This window comes from Dasypus novemcinctus, chromosome 1 (assembly GCF_030445035.2).
Source record: "Dasypus novemcinctus isolate mDasNov1 chromosome 1, mDasNov1.1.hap2, whole genome shotgun sequence".
Taxonomy (NCBI): domain Eukaryota; kingdom Metazoa; phylum Chordata; class Mammalia; order Cingulata; family Dasypodidae; genus Dasypus; species Dasypus novemcinctus.
This window is the reverse complement of record NC_080673.1, coordinates 137,857,470-137,873,929: the sequence shown is the minus strand read 5'-3', so window position 1 is coordinate 137,873,929 and position 16,460 is coordinate 137,857,470. Positions and strand designations below refer to the sequence as shown.

The 16,460-nt window shown below is 40.2% G+C and overlaps 1 protein-coding gene across 1 annotated transcript in view; it reads right to left on the bottom strand.

Annotated features, from left to right (window-relative positions):
• Nucleotides 1-14,847, bottom strand: part of LOC101441071 (transmembrane serine protease 11D) — a 61,242-nt gene extending 46,395 nt beyond the window's left edge. Inside the window, exon 1 of the mRNA XM_071212704.1 lies at nt 14,777-14,847. Coding sequence (XP_071068805.1) covers nt 14,777-14,847 — 71 coding nt within the window. The remainder of the gene's footprint in view (nt 1-14,776) is intronic.
• Nucleotides 14,848-16,460: the final 1,613 nt, after the last annotated feature.

Here is a 16,460-nt window from a genome sequence, read left to right as displayed (position 1 = left end):
TAAACCTAGGTGAGCTGTAAAAGGAAATAGAGACATGTAATTATTCAGGATTACACAACTGGATGGTAGAATCATAGTCACAAGACTTCTCAAATAAATTCATTGTATTAAGCCATTCTACTTTCTGAAAATTCTGGATTCATGTGGAAGATAAAGATCCTATCCTTGAATTGCAAATCCACAATACTGTATGTGTGTGTGTCTTTGGAACGCACTATATGACTTTTAAGTCAATGATTTACTTTTCAATTTATTTTTACCTTAGGTAACATTTAAATAAGTCTATATTACTTGAGTATTTAAAAAAACTTTACACTTCTTGAGAATACACAACCTGGGCAAGTGGAGAGGGACTTAGGCTAGTCTATATTTTTGAGGGAATTAGGAAAAGGTAAGTACTCTGAGCAGGCGATTATAAACAGGTAACCCTCTGGCGGCATGAAGCTCCACTCTGGGGCATATAGCTTGGAGTTAGATCATGGGCTCCATCCCACTTCCAGTCTTTCCACAGGTCACTCACCCTTGTGCACTACATATACTGTGCAACTGGACATGGACATGAAAGAAAGTGTCGAATTTCTGGATTCTGTTGCTTGTACAGAAATTCAGTATTTTAGTTTGCTAAAGCTGCTGGGAACAAAATACCAGAAATGGGTTGGCTTTTATAATGGGAATTTTTTAGGAGAAAATCCTATAACTCCACGACTGTCTCACAAAGGTCAACTGCTGGTAATCCTGAAGTCCTGACATGTGGCAAGGCAAAATGGAGGTCAGTCTCTGCCTTTCCTTCCAGGCTCACTTTCTTCCAAGCCCAGCTGTGGGTGATCAGGCACATGGCTCATCTCTCCCTTTGGCTGCTCCACTGAGTCCAGCCTTGGCCTCTCTCTCAGCCTCTCAGGGTTTTTCTGTCTTTTTCTCTTTCTGCAGCTGTAGGCGATCCTGGAGTCTTATCTGATATGGCAGGTAAAATGACAGCTGTCTTTCTCTGTGTTTCTGCTTTCAGTTCTCTCCTTATGTAAGACTTCAGCAAGAGGACTGAGACCCAGCTTGGGTCATGCCTCACTGACATAGTCCAATCAAAGGTCCTAAAGAGATCTAATCAAAAGCAGTCTAATCAAAAGTTCACTTAATTGAATCTAATGCAATCAAAGTGTCCCACACCCACAGGAATGGGTTAGTTCCAAGAACATGATCTTTTTTGGGATTCACAAAAGCTTTAAACTGTAACTTCCAGTCTAGGATTAAGCCTCTTATAAAGTGTGAAAATTGATATAAACAGATAACTAAAATGTATATATGGAGGCAGTAGCTGAGGCAAGAGGGTTTGATTATGGTTCATGAGAATCTGGGGTCAGTGAGGCTAAGTGTGTGTGCTCAAGTCCTTCATGGACTGGGTAACTTTTTCCATTCCTAGGACCCAGGCTACACTCTGTAGGTCAGACTCTGTTTAACAGATCTAGTTCATAGAATGAATCTCATTAGAGGGTGCGCCTACATTAGGACCAGTCCAGCTCTGCTGCTAGGAAAATAGTAAATAAATCTCTCTCCTACTGTTGTTCTAGTCATACTTTGTCTAATTGGTTCTAAGCATGAAGGAATCATTTTCCTATCCTAGAAGTATATAGGCATTCTTTCTCCAGTTTACTAAATTTTTATATTTCAAGATACTTTACAGCAATTACTACCTGATTATTGGGAATTCACTCATTTCTCCCATAAAGACATGGCCAAGTCCTGATCCCTGGTTCTGTGGGTGTGAACTCATTTGCAGACAGGATCTTAAAGATCCTATTAAGGTGAGGCCAAACTAAAACAGGATGGGCCTTAATCCTATATGACTGTAGCCCTTATATGCAAGAGAAAGTTGGACATGGAAATAGAAGTCACAGGAGGAGACAAATTGCCATATGATGGAAATAGAGATTTAGCCACCACCAGAATGCTATAGACTTTGGAGAAAGTATAGTCTGCCAATACCTGGATTTTGTACTTCTTGCCTTTAAGCCTGTGAGACCATAAATTCCTGTTGTTTAAGTCAACCAGTCTGTGATATTTTGCTATAGCAGCCCTGGCAAACTAAGACACTGATTTAAAAAACAACCACCACCATACTTTCACTAGATTGTAGTGTTTTAAGATACATCTTAGGCTAAACAATTAGCAAAGGAAAACATTGTAGATTATGCTTCATCACAGTACATCAAATTTTAATTATTTGGACCACACTAAATTTAAAAATAGTTCCAGTTTTGTTACTAATATTCACATAATGTATCTGCAGTAGGCATTATATTTTATCCCCCTTAAAAAATTGATCATTTCTTCTTTTTGAGATTTCCTTTGTTCTAATATCAGTCATAGTTTGAAATGAAGGACCCAAGATATAAAAGTTCTTTTAATTGACTTTAACCTTCTGAACAAAGTATTTAATTCTTGCATTGCAAAGGACTTCTAAGGGCATGTAGATAGAGGAGTAGACTAGATTTAGGAGATGTGGATTCCAGTACTCTCTCTATTAAATATAACCAATGAAACCTCACATAAATCATGATTGCTCTCAGTATCATTTTTGTCATTTTTGATATGGGTAAAAGTAACCTTCCCTATCCAACAAGAACCAAATAAACCAGTGTATATGACAGTGATCTATAAACTTAAATCCACTGGAATTGTAAAGCAGTGTTATAGGGTCAACTGAAGTAAAATAGAAAGGCCCTAGATCTGAAGATTGTTATAACTGCTGAATAATCTTGGTCGAGGCATTTTAATATTGTGAGTCTCAGTTCCCCAACTATATAATGGTGATAACAACATGCTCCACAAAGGAATTTTGTGAGAACTAAAACGGATAACATGCATGCTCCATAAACTCTAGTGCTAAAGAAGTACAAGAAATCTTTTGAGTTAAATACAATTTTTCATTAATGCATTTAATCTTATTTGTTATTATCTGTTTATATTTTAATATGTACCATAAGAGAAAAAACTGCATTTCTTTAAATATATTCAAAAACTCATTCTATTTCTACCCTTTTTATCTTACTCTATGCACATTCTTTTTCAGAGCTTTTACTATTACTTCAGGGGGAATGACTTCTAAATTTATACTTACAGGTGTAACATTTCCCATAAACTTTAATATCTTCCAGCTTAATTAAGGGACAGTAACCTGCCCACCTGCTCCTCCATTGGGATACTTTTTTGAGTGGAAGAGATTCAATACTAGCTTTCTACTCTGCTTCTATAGCCATTAATTCTTTACTCTGAAATATTTATTGTTTTTATATGCCTATTTTGCCAGGCATGCAAAGATAATATAATATAAAATTCATTAAATACTTCAGGATCATCGGTGAAACGTGCCACAGGAACACTCCAAATGCTATAGAAATCAAAAAGTCTGACAAATATCTTTCACTTAAAGGGAAGAGGAACTGTTACCAATCTTTTTGAAACATGTGACATATGGGCCATGCCTTGAAAGTTGACCTTCTTGGTAAAAGGATAAAAGGAACAAAAGAAAAGGAGACTGCAAACTGTGCTTGGAGTAAACATATTTGTCTCAATCTGGCTTTTGAAGACAGGCAGATGTAAAACAACCTTGAAAAATAATGTGGGTCAAGATTATGGGAAGACTTCAAGTGCTATCGATTTGAACTCCTTTTGTAGACTTTAAGACATCACTGAATTTTTTGAAATATAGACTTACACCAACACAGCAGTGATTTAAAAAGTTGCATCTTGTAGCCCAATTGGACTGCAAGGGGAGGGAGTTAGGAGTCAGGAAGTCTCACTGGAAAGACTGACTCAGTTCATTAAAAGGATAGAATGGATCTAGAGCCTTGTGGGGGCTTTGGAAAGGCAGGTTGTATGGGAAATGAGGAAGACAGAAAATTAAGACCAATACTGGTAGAAGATTCAGTGTGAGAGACAAGAGTAGCAGTCCAAGATGTGACTTTGAGGATTGAGCCTAAGTTACTGGGGCGATAGTTATATTAGTTATATGACTAGACAACTTGAATATTTGGAGATGTTTTATAATATTCAATTTTAATAATGTTCAGTGTTTCAGTGTGATAATGCCCAGTAGTCAGCTAAAAAGCTGGGTCTGGACTTAGCAAAGATGTTTGGACCATTATCTCACAGGTAGTGTATAAAGCTCTGGAAAAGATAGCATGAAACTAGCTCACTTCACTATATTTGGATTAAAAAATATAGAGCTCCAATATGAATCTCTAGGTAGATATACAGACAAATATGAATTTTATTTCATAAGGAATTTTCCATTATTATAGCCTTGTGTATCCAGTAATTAAGAAGAAACAGGGAAGTGGACTTGGCGCAATGGATAGGGCATCCGTCTACCACATGGGAAGTCCGCAGTTCAAACCCAGGGTCTCCTTGACCCGTGTGGAGCTGGCCCACGTGCAGTGCTGATGCATTGCAAAGAGTGCTATGCCACGCAGGGGTGTCTCCTGCATAGGGGAGCCCCATGCACAAGGAGTGCACCCCGTAAGGAGAGCTGCCCAGTGTGAAAGAAAGTTCAGCCTGCCCAGGAGTGGCACCGCACATACGGAGAGCTGACACAACAAGATGATGCAACAAAAAGAAACACAGATTCCTGGTGCCACTGACAAGGATAGAAGCGGTCAGGGAAGAACACACAGTGAATGGACACAGAGAGCAGACAACTGGGGCAGGGGGGAAGGAGAGAGAAATAAATAAAAATAAATCTTTAAAAAAAAAAAGAAGAAACCCTAGGCAATTATAATCAGAAATTATATATATTTATTTATATATATGAATAACTTAGACAACCATCAGTTAATATTAACAAACACATAAGCATATCACTGTCCTAAGTGAAATCTTTTATTTACATATGAGACTGAAAACACAGTGAACCATGACCAAGGAAAGATGAAACTTACTGTGGCTTGCAAATAAGAAAATAAGAAATAAGAATTTTTTCTGAACTGCTTTTATTAGCCCATGCTCATTTTAAAAGAGGCACTGGGCGTTCAAATGAATGAAAACAACATCAGTAACTACTTACGTTTGGTCCTTGGGTGTGTAGTTTGTTTAAATAGACAAATGGTCCACACCTACTTCATTAAACTATAAATCAGTAGCCGGTTATGTAAGGTACTGGAGCATGGTGTAATCAGATCGAGATCAGGGTTTAATTTTAGGTCAATTCACAGCTAGAAGCTGAGCCTGTCTTCTTATTTGCTCTCTTACAAATGTGTGCTCTCTTTATAGTAAGGTATTGTCCCCCCCCAAAAAAAAGAAGAAAATTGAGCATCTAATCAAATAAGATGTCGTGGCACTGCATTGATCATCTCACTACTAAAGATTTCTTGTGGAATGCCTTAGACTTTTCTTCCATGGGAAAACCTTAAATTTGCATATTCTAATGTTTTCTAAGATCTTCAAGGATAAGATTACCAATGCTTATGTAGTATCAAACATCCAAGAAAATCCTGAGTATTCATTTTGTAATACGTTTTCTCTTCATTTCTTGATACTGCACGGGAACTTACTTCCAGGAATATCTAAGAGGCTTCCTCATTTCCTCATGTATCTGACCTTAATCCTCCTTTCTCCCTTTGTGTTCTGCTCCAGACATCCTGGACGCCCTGCTACTCTTCAGACTTTAACAGGCACTCTGCCTCTGGGAGGTTGTGCTTGCTGTTCCCTCTGCCTTGAACAGTCAGAGGGACAAGACAAGAACTTTTGTCCATGAGCAGGGATGATGATTTTGTAGGCCCTTTCCAGAGGAAAAACTTTTATTATGGAAGAATTATCCAAAGAAACTCAAAGTACTTCCTTATCAACTCAGAGTCGATACAGCTTTGCACCCATTACCTGCAGCACAAGAATTTTCAGAAGCTTGTTTTTTATTCTTATTTGACATAAACTTTATTTTAGACTCAGGAAGGAAATGGTATTCTGAGTCATCACTCTCATGCCTCATCTTCCTCAAGCAAATGATCTGGTTAAGAAGATGGTGTAGACTGCTGAGGGGGTTGAGAAATGCTGCTGGAGACAGGTGAGTAAATCTTGTCCATTTTCTTTTCACTTAGCATATACTCCCATATAGAGTAATAGAGTCAGACTTGCATAATTATTAATAGAATGTGGCCGAAAACTACTTGACATTTTTATCAAGAGTCCTTTGAGGACTAAAATACATATTGTGGTTACTGTCCTGCTTCACATCATAAACACTTGCTTTTTAAAGGAAGGCCAGTTTGCTGGAACTGGGGAGCTCAAAACATGGTTCTTGCTTCCATAATTTAAATTATGGAGATTTTTCCATATTCAAATGACCCAGGGTGGCATTATATGGTGTGATCTACAAAGGTGAGCTACTTAGGTGATTTTAAACAACAAAACTTTATGGTGTTGATATTTTAAGTATATTTTTCAAGGAGTCAACAATCTATAAAGCAATGGGAGCAATACCCTGTTGATTCTACCATTACGGAAAGACATATACCCAGTGTTCCTACACCAACAACTCTAATGAAGTCCTGACACAGGCTACCTCTATCTCCTCTATCTCCTGGCTGGTTAGTAATATTGGTTAGGAGGAACCAAGTATGTACTCTAGAGGGCAATGTTGTTCAATGTTAGTATTTCTTCCCAGTTTTAGACCTTGTAGTGATTTTCAGAGCCACTGCCAAGAGTAGTTTTAAAGACGGTAAGGATAATTTAGTTGAAGGCCTGCATCCTTGTCTGTTTTCCGCAAAATAGCATTTTTCCTACCTGAATTTAATTTTCACATAGGTAGGTTTTCTTCTTTTCTCTTCCATTTCCTTTTTCCTTTCCCTTCATTTCCTTTCCTTTTTGTTTTTCATTTTTAACTGAAGATATTCTTTAACCTTCTTTGGCACCAACTTTATCTTTCTATCTATCTGCAGATTATAAAGGAATGTTAATCACAATGTAATATGTAACAGTTTCTTATTAAAATGATCTTTTGGAAATGAGCAAATCAAATTAATTTTTAAAATTAAACGTATCTTTTGGGATGATGACAGTGTTCTGAAATTGGATTTTGGTGATGGTTGCACAGATCTGTAAATATACGATAAACCATTGAATTGTACTTTAAGCCAGTGAATTTGTGGAATGTGATTATATCTCAATAAAGCTCCTAAAATAAATGAATATATTACTGCAATAATAAAATTACCAAGCATTTAGTAACTCACAGAAAAGAACTTAACCTATTCAGTTCATGTTTCAATGGCACTTCTTAAGCAGCAGTTCTCAGTGAATTGGAATGTGGTGATGTGCTGTTGTTGCTCAAAAGCATTTCATTAAAAATGAGAGTTAAGAGTCAGAGATTTGAAATGATTTACTTCTTATACAATTTAGAGTAGGTATTTCCAGGATAATGTTCCTTCCACTCATTTGTATTTTAAATTTTCTGGGTGGAGTTATAAAAGAGTGCATTGGAAATTGCTTAAAAGACCAGTTATAGCCATGTTAACCCCTACCTAGCATTTGGGGGAGCATAGTATTCCTGGAACTTGGTTTGGAAAATGCTGCTCTGTGAGTTCTAAACTGCCCACAGTATTAAGCGTTTCAACAGGAGAGGGATAGGAAATCTATTTGCACACCCAGTGCTGAGATTCCCTTTGTGCCCCATGTTGGGTTCCAGTTGCTGAGAACCAGCTCAACAATAGGTTTGCTCGAAGGGAAGGCAACGTAGAACTTACAGAAATAAAGGATGAAGAGAAACACTAGAGAAGAACCAAGGATGGAACCAGGGGCTTGCAGCTTCTGGGACTGAGAGTCTCGACCCTAGTTTCCACCTCATATTTATTGGAAACTACCAAGCAACTGTTTGCTATCAGAACTGCAACATCATCTACAGTAATAAGGAACAACTGCAACATCTACAATAGAACAGGTATAACATTTACAATAAGGAACAGGTTAGGCAGTTTCCAGTTTAGAGGGCATGTTTAGCATGTTTATTTATACCTAAACACACCAAGCAACTGATTGCTGTACTTCTCTTCCTTTTTTTTTTTTTCTTATACTTGGAAAACTATCTTGTAGCTGTTTATAGCTGTGGTTTGGTGCATTTTAAATTTGAATGTATATGCAAATTACCTGTTATAATGCAAATTTTAATTTACTGAATCTGGGCTTGGGACTGAGAATCTACATTTCCAACAAACTCCCAGGCGATGCTGATGTTATTAGTCCAAGGATTACACTTTGTGTAATAAGGTTTAGGATACAATTAGACCAGAGTAGCTCCAAGACAATAAGAAGTGATTTTACTGAAAGCTCAATTATTTCTTGTCTATTTCCTAAAGTCTGAGCATGCAATTATCCTTTGCTATAGGGTCATTGTGGAGTGTTCAGAAGCTTAATTTACTGATTTGTCAAAATATAGAACTAGATACATGTTTCCTTTCTATAGAATATAAATGGATGAAACATTTAGGGGCCCCTATTTCCAGCTTAATGTGACCTGATTTGTAATACTAAATTGCTAGTGTCAGGATAGCCTCTATCCGTCATTGTAGTCTCTCCAAAGTGTGCCTCACAGAGGTAAGTAATTTGACATATTACATGCCAGCACAGGGCAGTGTTTTTTTGCTCCAAATATGTGCATTTTCCAATGTTTGATTCCACTGTTATTAATAGACCCAACTATAACACAAATCTAACAATTACCAAGGAGACAGGCCTGGTTAATTTGTATGGAAAGATATATACCAGATTTTTAATATTTGTTAGTTGGTAGAAGGGAGGAAGGTGCTATGAATGATAAGGGAAGTAGAAATATTTTATATTATTAAGTGTACAAATTAAAATGTAAGAATCTATTAATAAAGGGCCTAAAGCAAGGAGATATTTCATTACAAGGTGGGAAGAACTAGTCAGTGGGGATCACAGAGAATTGACTCCAGACACATACCACAATTATTCTCTAGTACTGTTAAAGGTTATTACCAGTAACTCAGAGAAGAGGAGTGAAGACTGGAATATGAGCCCCACATGTATTCGTCATGGTTGGTTCTATTCAACTATACACAGTAAAAGAGAATTGCTTTCATATATAAAAAGGTGACTTCTGGTGATTCATGAACCAAACCCAAGATTAGGTGTTTCAAGTGCTCTTGAGTAATATTTAGTTGCATCAATATATTTTTTAAAACAACATCTTGCACTCAACACCTTCTGAATTTAATCCTAGTGGTTTCTTGCCCTGATTGTCTTTAGAAGTGGAAGAGGGAAATGAAATTCCCGGTATCATTTTTCCCAGGATGGTTTGTGTCATAATGAAATGAACAGAGTTTCAAGGTTTATGAAGTGAATATTTTGAGGCCTGTACAATAGAATGCATCCCTTAGAGCTCATGGAAAATGCTGCGGATGTATCTCATCCTGGGAGGTAGTAAGAATAGTGAGGGCAAAACACTGATGTGGTGATCAGAAAACCTGTTTGACATGGGGCAGGTCACTTTTCTGAACTTGAGGCTTCTCCTTTGTTGTTGAACAAAGAATCAGGGAGTTTCCTCAACACTTTCACACTGCCTTTCCCCTCTTCCTACACTGCCCTCCCTCTTTCCCACTTACAGCACCTGGCCTGCTGGGTGTTCCAGGACCACTCTATCAGGTAGATTCTCCCATCTCTCTACACACTCTCAATCTTTGCAAACAATTTCGTTCCTTAATAGGGCTTGTCTGCTTACATGTTTATTTTCTGTCTCCCTATTCCTGACTGTAAGCTTCATGAGAGAGGCAGCACAATATATTAATAATAGTTAAGAGCACAGATTGGAGAGCTGGGCTAACTTGGTTCAAATTCCACTACATGGGGACCCTGGGAAGTCATCTATCTAACTTCTCAAATTCCTCATCTGCAAAATGGGGATAACAATAGTCCAATGTTCAGGTTGTGGTAAAGATTAAATGAATTAAAATTTTGTTAATGCAACTAGAATAATGCCTGGCACTTAGTCCTATGCCAGTGCTTGTAACTCCTTAGGTTCTTGATGATCTGTTCATTAAGTGAACTGTTACCATGGGAGACAGTCAATTCCTAGGAAGTGGCTCCACAAAGGATGGCTGTTCATTTTATGTTTTCTAATTTAGGGCATAATTCTTGTTATTTTCTAACTAAATGGACAAAATTAACCTCTGATGACCCCAAATTTACGTGTCTCCATGGGCATGTTTTGATCATTTCAAACTTAATTATCTTAGGGAAGAGGTAAGCTCACCAAAAGGTTCCACTAAGCTCCCTGAATGGGATGCATTGAATAAATAGCTTTTAGAAGCCAGCGAGCAGCACAAAGGCCAATTAGAATCTATTAAAGAGAAAATTAAAGTCCTTAAAATCGAAACTCATGACCTTGTAAAGGACCTTAAAATGGAAACCCATGACCTTGTAAAAGATTTTAAAGCACAAACTTCATACTTCCGTGAAAAGACTGAAAAGTAAAATCTGTGGCTTGGATTCCATGCCCCAAATTCCTAAACTCCTTTACCGCGTCCCCCTTGCCTAACCCTAATCACCCTCCCTCTCTTTTTTTTTCCCTGCCCCTCTTTTTATTCCTCAAGTTAACTGTTCTTGTTCCAACCCTGTTCCTCAGTTTCTCTTTTAAATCAAATCCTGCATCATTTAGGATCAAAAAAACAGAACTAAAGATATGATCCATTATACTTATGCTCCATGGACTCAAAGTGAACTGACCTGTTTCACTGAAAGCCTCTCCAACGCCCTTGAAGATCCAACTAGCTCTCCCAGGCAGTTTGAAATACTTTGTCTCAAATATAAGCCAGGCATCCCCCACCTTTTTCAATTAGCCCAACTCACTGTCAGCCAAGGACATGCTCTTCACTGGCTCACTACTGGGGACATATCTGACATTCAGTCCTAGATTAAACAGTAATGGACTTCCGAGGAGCATTGGGATGTGACTCAACATATCACAAAAAATTTTTTAGACACCATCCCCAGTGTCTTCCCTTGACTTGTTGACCTCAAAGATCCAGGCCATAAAGCAAAAGGAAGGGGAATCTGTCTATGAATATTACTCTGGATTCACTGACACTTACGATGCAAACTCGGGACTCAATCATAGCCACCTGGAAGTCTTATTAATTATCATTTCACGTTCTTAGAAAGCCTCTCTCCTGAACTCTCTACTCTGGTCACGGGCAATGTTGCTGACTGGTAAACTATTGAAATTAAAACCCTCCTTTGAACTTTTGCCCAATTTCAGAACTCCCTCTGTTTGGAACAAAGAGGAAAAAAACCCAAAGTCTTACAGCTGCAATTAAATCAACTCCAGCCTGGACAAACAAATGTCCCCATAAATATGACCAAGAGGGAGTTTTCAAAAACCCTCCCCCACAAGAAACCAATTAAATACCCCTGGCTTTCAACCCAGCTTTTCTTAGAGTTCTGGAGAGGTTAACCTCTATGCAGTGACTACTACCATTTCAGACACTCCTCTCTGGCTCATTCTAATGACCATTTGCGGTAGTCCACTTTCCATTCTCATTGACTTCAGGAATAGTCTTTCTGTCCTAAATCCCACTTTATTGCCCAAAGAGCCTTACCAGAGTACTGAGCTTTATAGTGTGGGGATCACTAAGTCCTTTTTCCACTCCCTTTTCTAAGCCCTCTAGAAATTCGAGACCTTACTAGAATACACCCCTTTCTCCTCTCCTTGCCTAGGGCAAGATTTCCTTTCCAGGCTTCATGTATCTATCAGTTTTCAAACGAAGGGAACACGGATTTCACTAACAGTCACAGACTCATTGCAAACTTCATCTTGCCCTTTCATCTCACACTTTTAGACTCCCCGGTCCTTCCCACCTATCCCCGTGCTCTCTTCCCTTCGCTTTATGGGATACTGACTCCACTGACACTGGCCATGTCCTCAGTGGCACCCCCCACCCCCACCCCATTATTATCTAGGTAAAGCCCTCTGCTTCCCTCCTCTCTCTCCCACAGTACCCCCAAGTCCAGCTGCAATTGAAGGAGTCAAACCCATAATTAAAAATTTACTTGCTAAAAGTTCTATCATTCCTTGCACCAGTCCATGCAACACCTCTATCTTTCCTCTGCACAAACGAATCATGGCTGATGTCTTGCCCATGATCTCCACACTACTAATGCTATTGTTAAACCTAAATGCTTCTTGTTCCCAATCCACATATGCTCCTAGTCCCCCAACCCCAGGCCAAATTCTTCTCTGTAAAGGTTTCCCCTGAGAGCCAATATCTTTTCCCATTTATCTGAGATAATCAGTAGTACACCTAGACTGTACTTCTCCAAGGGTATACTGAGTTCCCCTATTATTTCTCCCCAGTACTGAAACAAGACCTTGCTCACATTTCTTTTTCTCAACCAACTCTGCTCCAGTATGTTAATGATCTTCTACTCTGTTTCGCTTATGCTGATTCCTGTTTTCAAGACTCCCTGATACTCCTTACCACTTATGAGTCAAAAGGGCACAGAGCTAAGGAAAAACTTCAGTTTGCCCAACCTCTTTCAAGCTCCTAGGTCATCTCCTCTCAAGGACTTGCTCAACTACTCTAGCCTCAAGCCCATTCTTAACCCACCACCGAACAACAAATCCATGCTTTCTTGGGCCTCACTGGATGTTGCTGTTTGTGGGTCCCATCCTTTTCTTGCATTACCGGCCCCTTTATGAGCTCCTCAAAAATCCCAACCTGAACCTTTCTCACTCTCTGACCCCGCCCTTTCAGCATTCCAGTCTCTGCTGCAAGAGCTGTTAGAACCCCTTTCCCTGGGCTTCCTAATTACTCCCTCGCTGCCAGCTGTTTGTGAATGAAAAAGGAGGCAATGCCCGTGGGGTATTAACCAAAGACAAGCTGATCGTTATCACTACATTGGCTATTACCGCCAGACCTTGGAGGCAGTAATTTGGGGCCTTCCTTTCTGCCTATTAAGCAGTAATTGCCGCTGCCACTTGGGCTCTGGCAGTCTCTGAAGTAACCCTAGAGAGGACTTATACAAGTTTTGTGCCTCTCATACTGTGGAGACTCTGCTAAATAGCCATCATACCCAGCATTTCTCTGCAAGCCTCCTGGCACACCTAGAAGCCTTCTTGTTAAGCAACCCTAATATTTTAATAGAGTGCATTAAGACTCCCAACTCTACCACTTTCCTGCCCAACTTGCCACCAAAGATGACCCTAAACCCCGTAACTGCATCACTTTTCTCAGTTCAGTTCTCAGCCTTTGAAAGAAGCTGATTATATCTGGTTTACAGACAGATCCTGCTATCATAATGAAAAGGGACATCTAGTGGCAGAATATGGAACAACAACTCCTGAAATTGTTGAATATGGTCCCCTCCCTGAGGCTTCCTTAGTTCAACCCGCAGAAATTGCACGGTTATGCTGGCCTGCTGCTTGGGCAAAGGTAAAACAGTTCCCATTCCCACTGACAGTCACTAAACTTTTGGAGTAGCCCATGACTTTGGCCGGCTCTGGAAGCTCCGAGGTGTCCTTATGTCCTCTGGGAAGTTCATCAAAAACAAGCTTTGTGTAGGTGAATTTCTCTAAAGTCTTTTGCTCCCCAAGGCAATAGTGGTAGTGAAAACTGTATGACATAGCAGAGCTCATTCAGAAGAAACCTGGAGATATGCAACAGTGGACGCTGCAGCTTGTCAAGGGGCAGGTATGGAACACCTAGTGAACTGCTGGAAGCTCCTAGGTGGCCTGCCTTCCCCTCGGCACTGTGCTGACAGCCCCCAAGGGCTGTCCTTAAATGACATTATATGAGCCCAGCAGACTATGTTCTCCTCAATCTCAAAGATCTGGAGGGCCAAGGGGGACATAAAGCTCCCCAGACCGGACTTTGGGTCAGCCCCTACAGTCTACTTGTCCTGCCAGATGTCCTCACTCACCCAATGATGAGTCACCTTCACACTAAATCCCATTAGGCTCCTAGTAAGCTTGAAAATCTTGTGAGAAAGTATTGGTGGGGAAATTTTAAATCTGCAGCTCAAGAAGCAGCTGCAAACTGCAGCCTCTGCCTTCAGTACAAACCCGGTAGACACCTTCAGCCTGCTCTGGGAAAGTTCCCATTGCCTTGAGGGCTTTTTGAGATCCAGCAGATTAACTTCATCCAACTCCCTCCCTGTGTGGGATATAAGTATTGCCTTATTAGATCTGTATGTTCTCTCAGTTTGTGGAGGTTTTTCCTGTAAGACAAGAAACTGCCACATTTGTAGCTAAAATTCTGTTAGAAAAAGTCATTCCTTGGTGGGGTTTACTTGAGAAATCTATAGTGACTGCCACAACCTCTTTCCAGGGCAACACTTTAAACTTCCATCGACTTCACCCATCTTGCATTTCCAATGCGCTTGTCACTGCCAATCATCAAGGCTAGTTGAACGCACCAATGGCCTAATCAAAACCTACTGAACAGGTTTTATTCCCCGGGGTTAAAGTTCTTCCCCTAGTCCTCAGGAATTTACAGCGATGCCTTTTCAGCCCTCACCAACTTTCCTCTTATGAGATTGTTACTGGCAGACCCATGCCCTTATTTCCCTCATCACAAACTGCCGAAGACAGCTCCTCACTGGCTACCTACTGCCAAAATCTCTTACAAACTCTGAACTCTACAAAACTGAGTCTCTCTCTACTGAGCTCCCAATTCTCAACTGCCTGTGCAACCAGGAGATTGGGTGTATTGGAAACAGCACCGTCAGAAGCACAGACATGAGCCCAATGGACAGGATACTTTCAAGTCCTCCTTACCACCCCCACTGCCGCAAAGCTTTGAGGAATCCACTCCTAGATTCACTCTTTGCACTTAAATCCAGCCCCATCACCAGAGTGGGCCATTGAAAGCACTGGAGACCTGACCTGGCAGGGCCCAGAAGCATCTGGCATCTGACAAGAAAGTTCTCCAAAGACTCTGGATGTGGGTTGTTATACTTAAAATTCCCTTTGTCTCTTTTTTTAACTAAATATTTAACTAATGCGTAGTTCTTCCCTGAGAGCCAGAACACCCTGACTCTAGGGACCCTTGCTATCTCTGTTCTCTTCATTGCAGTTAGTTTCACTGACTCTATCTAGATCATAACAAACATTATCTTCCCACACTTTTTCATCTAGCCACATTGGCTAACTAAAATAACCCCAGAACTACTCTTTGCTTCCTCCTCTGTCTCCCCCATCCCACCTTCATCTGGAAAACCAACCCTATCCTTAACACCAAATTGTGTCCAGGCTTAATCTCTCAAACTGCTGGGTTTGTCATAATAACCCTCAAGTAGCCCAATCCTTTATTTATGGAATACCCCTCCCTAATCTTTCTAGCACTGGTCTTTCCTGTGGGAGTCCCTAGTACAATCCAGAGGTGAAAGTGGCCTCCCAGAAGACACCAGGTTTCACCTGCCTTCGGGAGTCTCATTCCACAATGCCCTTCCCCTGTTTCTTTATTTGTGGCAGGAAACTTTTTATCTACACGATCAATTCAGAAGATCAAACTGTTGACAACACCCAGGAAGTCAATACCCACCCCTGGACAAGAAGGTATCCCCTAAGCACTCTCAGGCTGGTCCATACCTTGCTCAGCTGTCCTCACCAAAGTCAACCTGACCTTCCCAAATGTTTCAGATTCCCTCATGAACAAAAAAACTTCCCTGTCTCCCCTCAGGTTTTGCCTTCCTGTGCAATACCACTTGAGGGCCTATAGCATTTTCTTGCCTTCTCACTGACCCTGAACCTGGTGGGTAATACACAATTGGCTCTAAAATAGACCCCAACCAGCCATAAAAAAAAACAGTAGAATACAAATGCTGGAGAGGATGTGAAGAAAGGGGAACACTCATCCATTGCTGGTGGGAATGCAGAAGGATCCAACCATTCTGGAGGACAGTTTGGCAGTTTCTCAAAAAATTATCCATAGATTTGCCATATGACCCAGCAATACCACTGCTGGGTATATACCCATCAGATCTGAAAACAAGGACACAAACCGATATATGTACACCAATGTTCACCATCGCCAAAAGTTGGAATCAATCCAAAAGTCCATCAACAGATGAGTGGATCAATAAAATGTGGTATATACACACAATGGAATACTACTCAGCTGTAAGAACCAATACACTACAATCGCACGTGATAACATGGATGAACCTTGAGAATCTTATGTTAAGTGAAGCAACCCAGGCATTGAAGGACAAATACTATATGACCTCAATGATATGAAATAAGTTAACTGCCTCAGAGAGCTAGAGTCTGGAAAAGTGGCTTACTGGAAATCGGGGGGTGGAGGAAGGATGTGAGTTAATATCTGTAGGGGTGGAATCTGTGATGAGCTGGGGGTAAGTATGAGCACAAAGAAGGGACAAAATGGGGGCAAGGGGTTACCTTCGGGTGGGGTTTTCTGGGTTTGAGGGGGGCTGGGGATGGGAAGAGGGGTAATATGGTC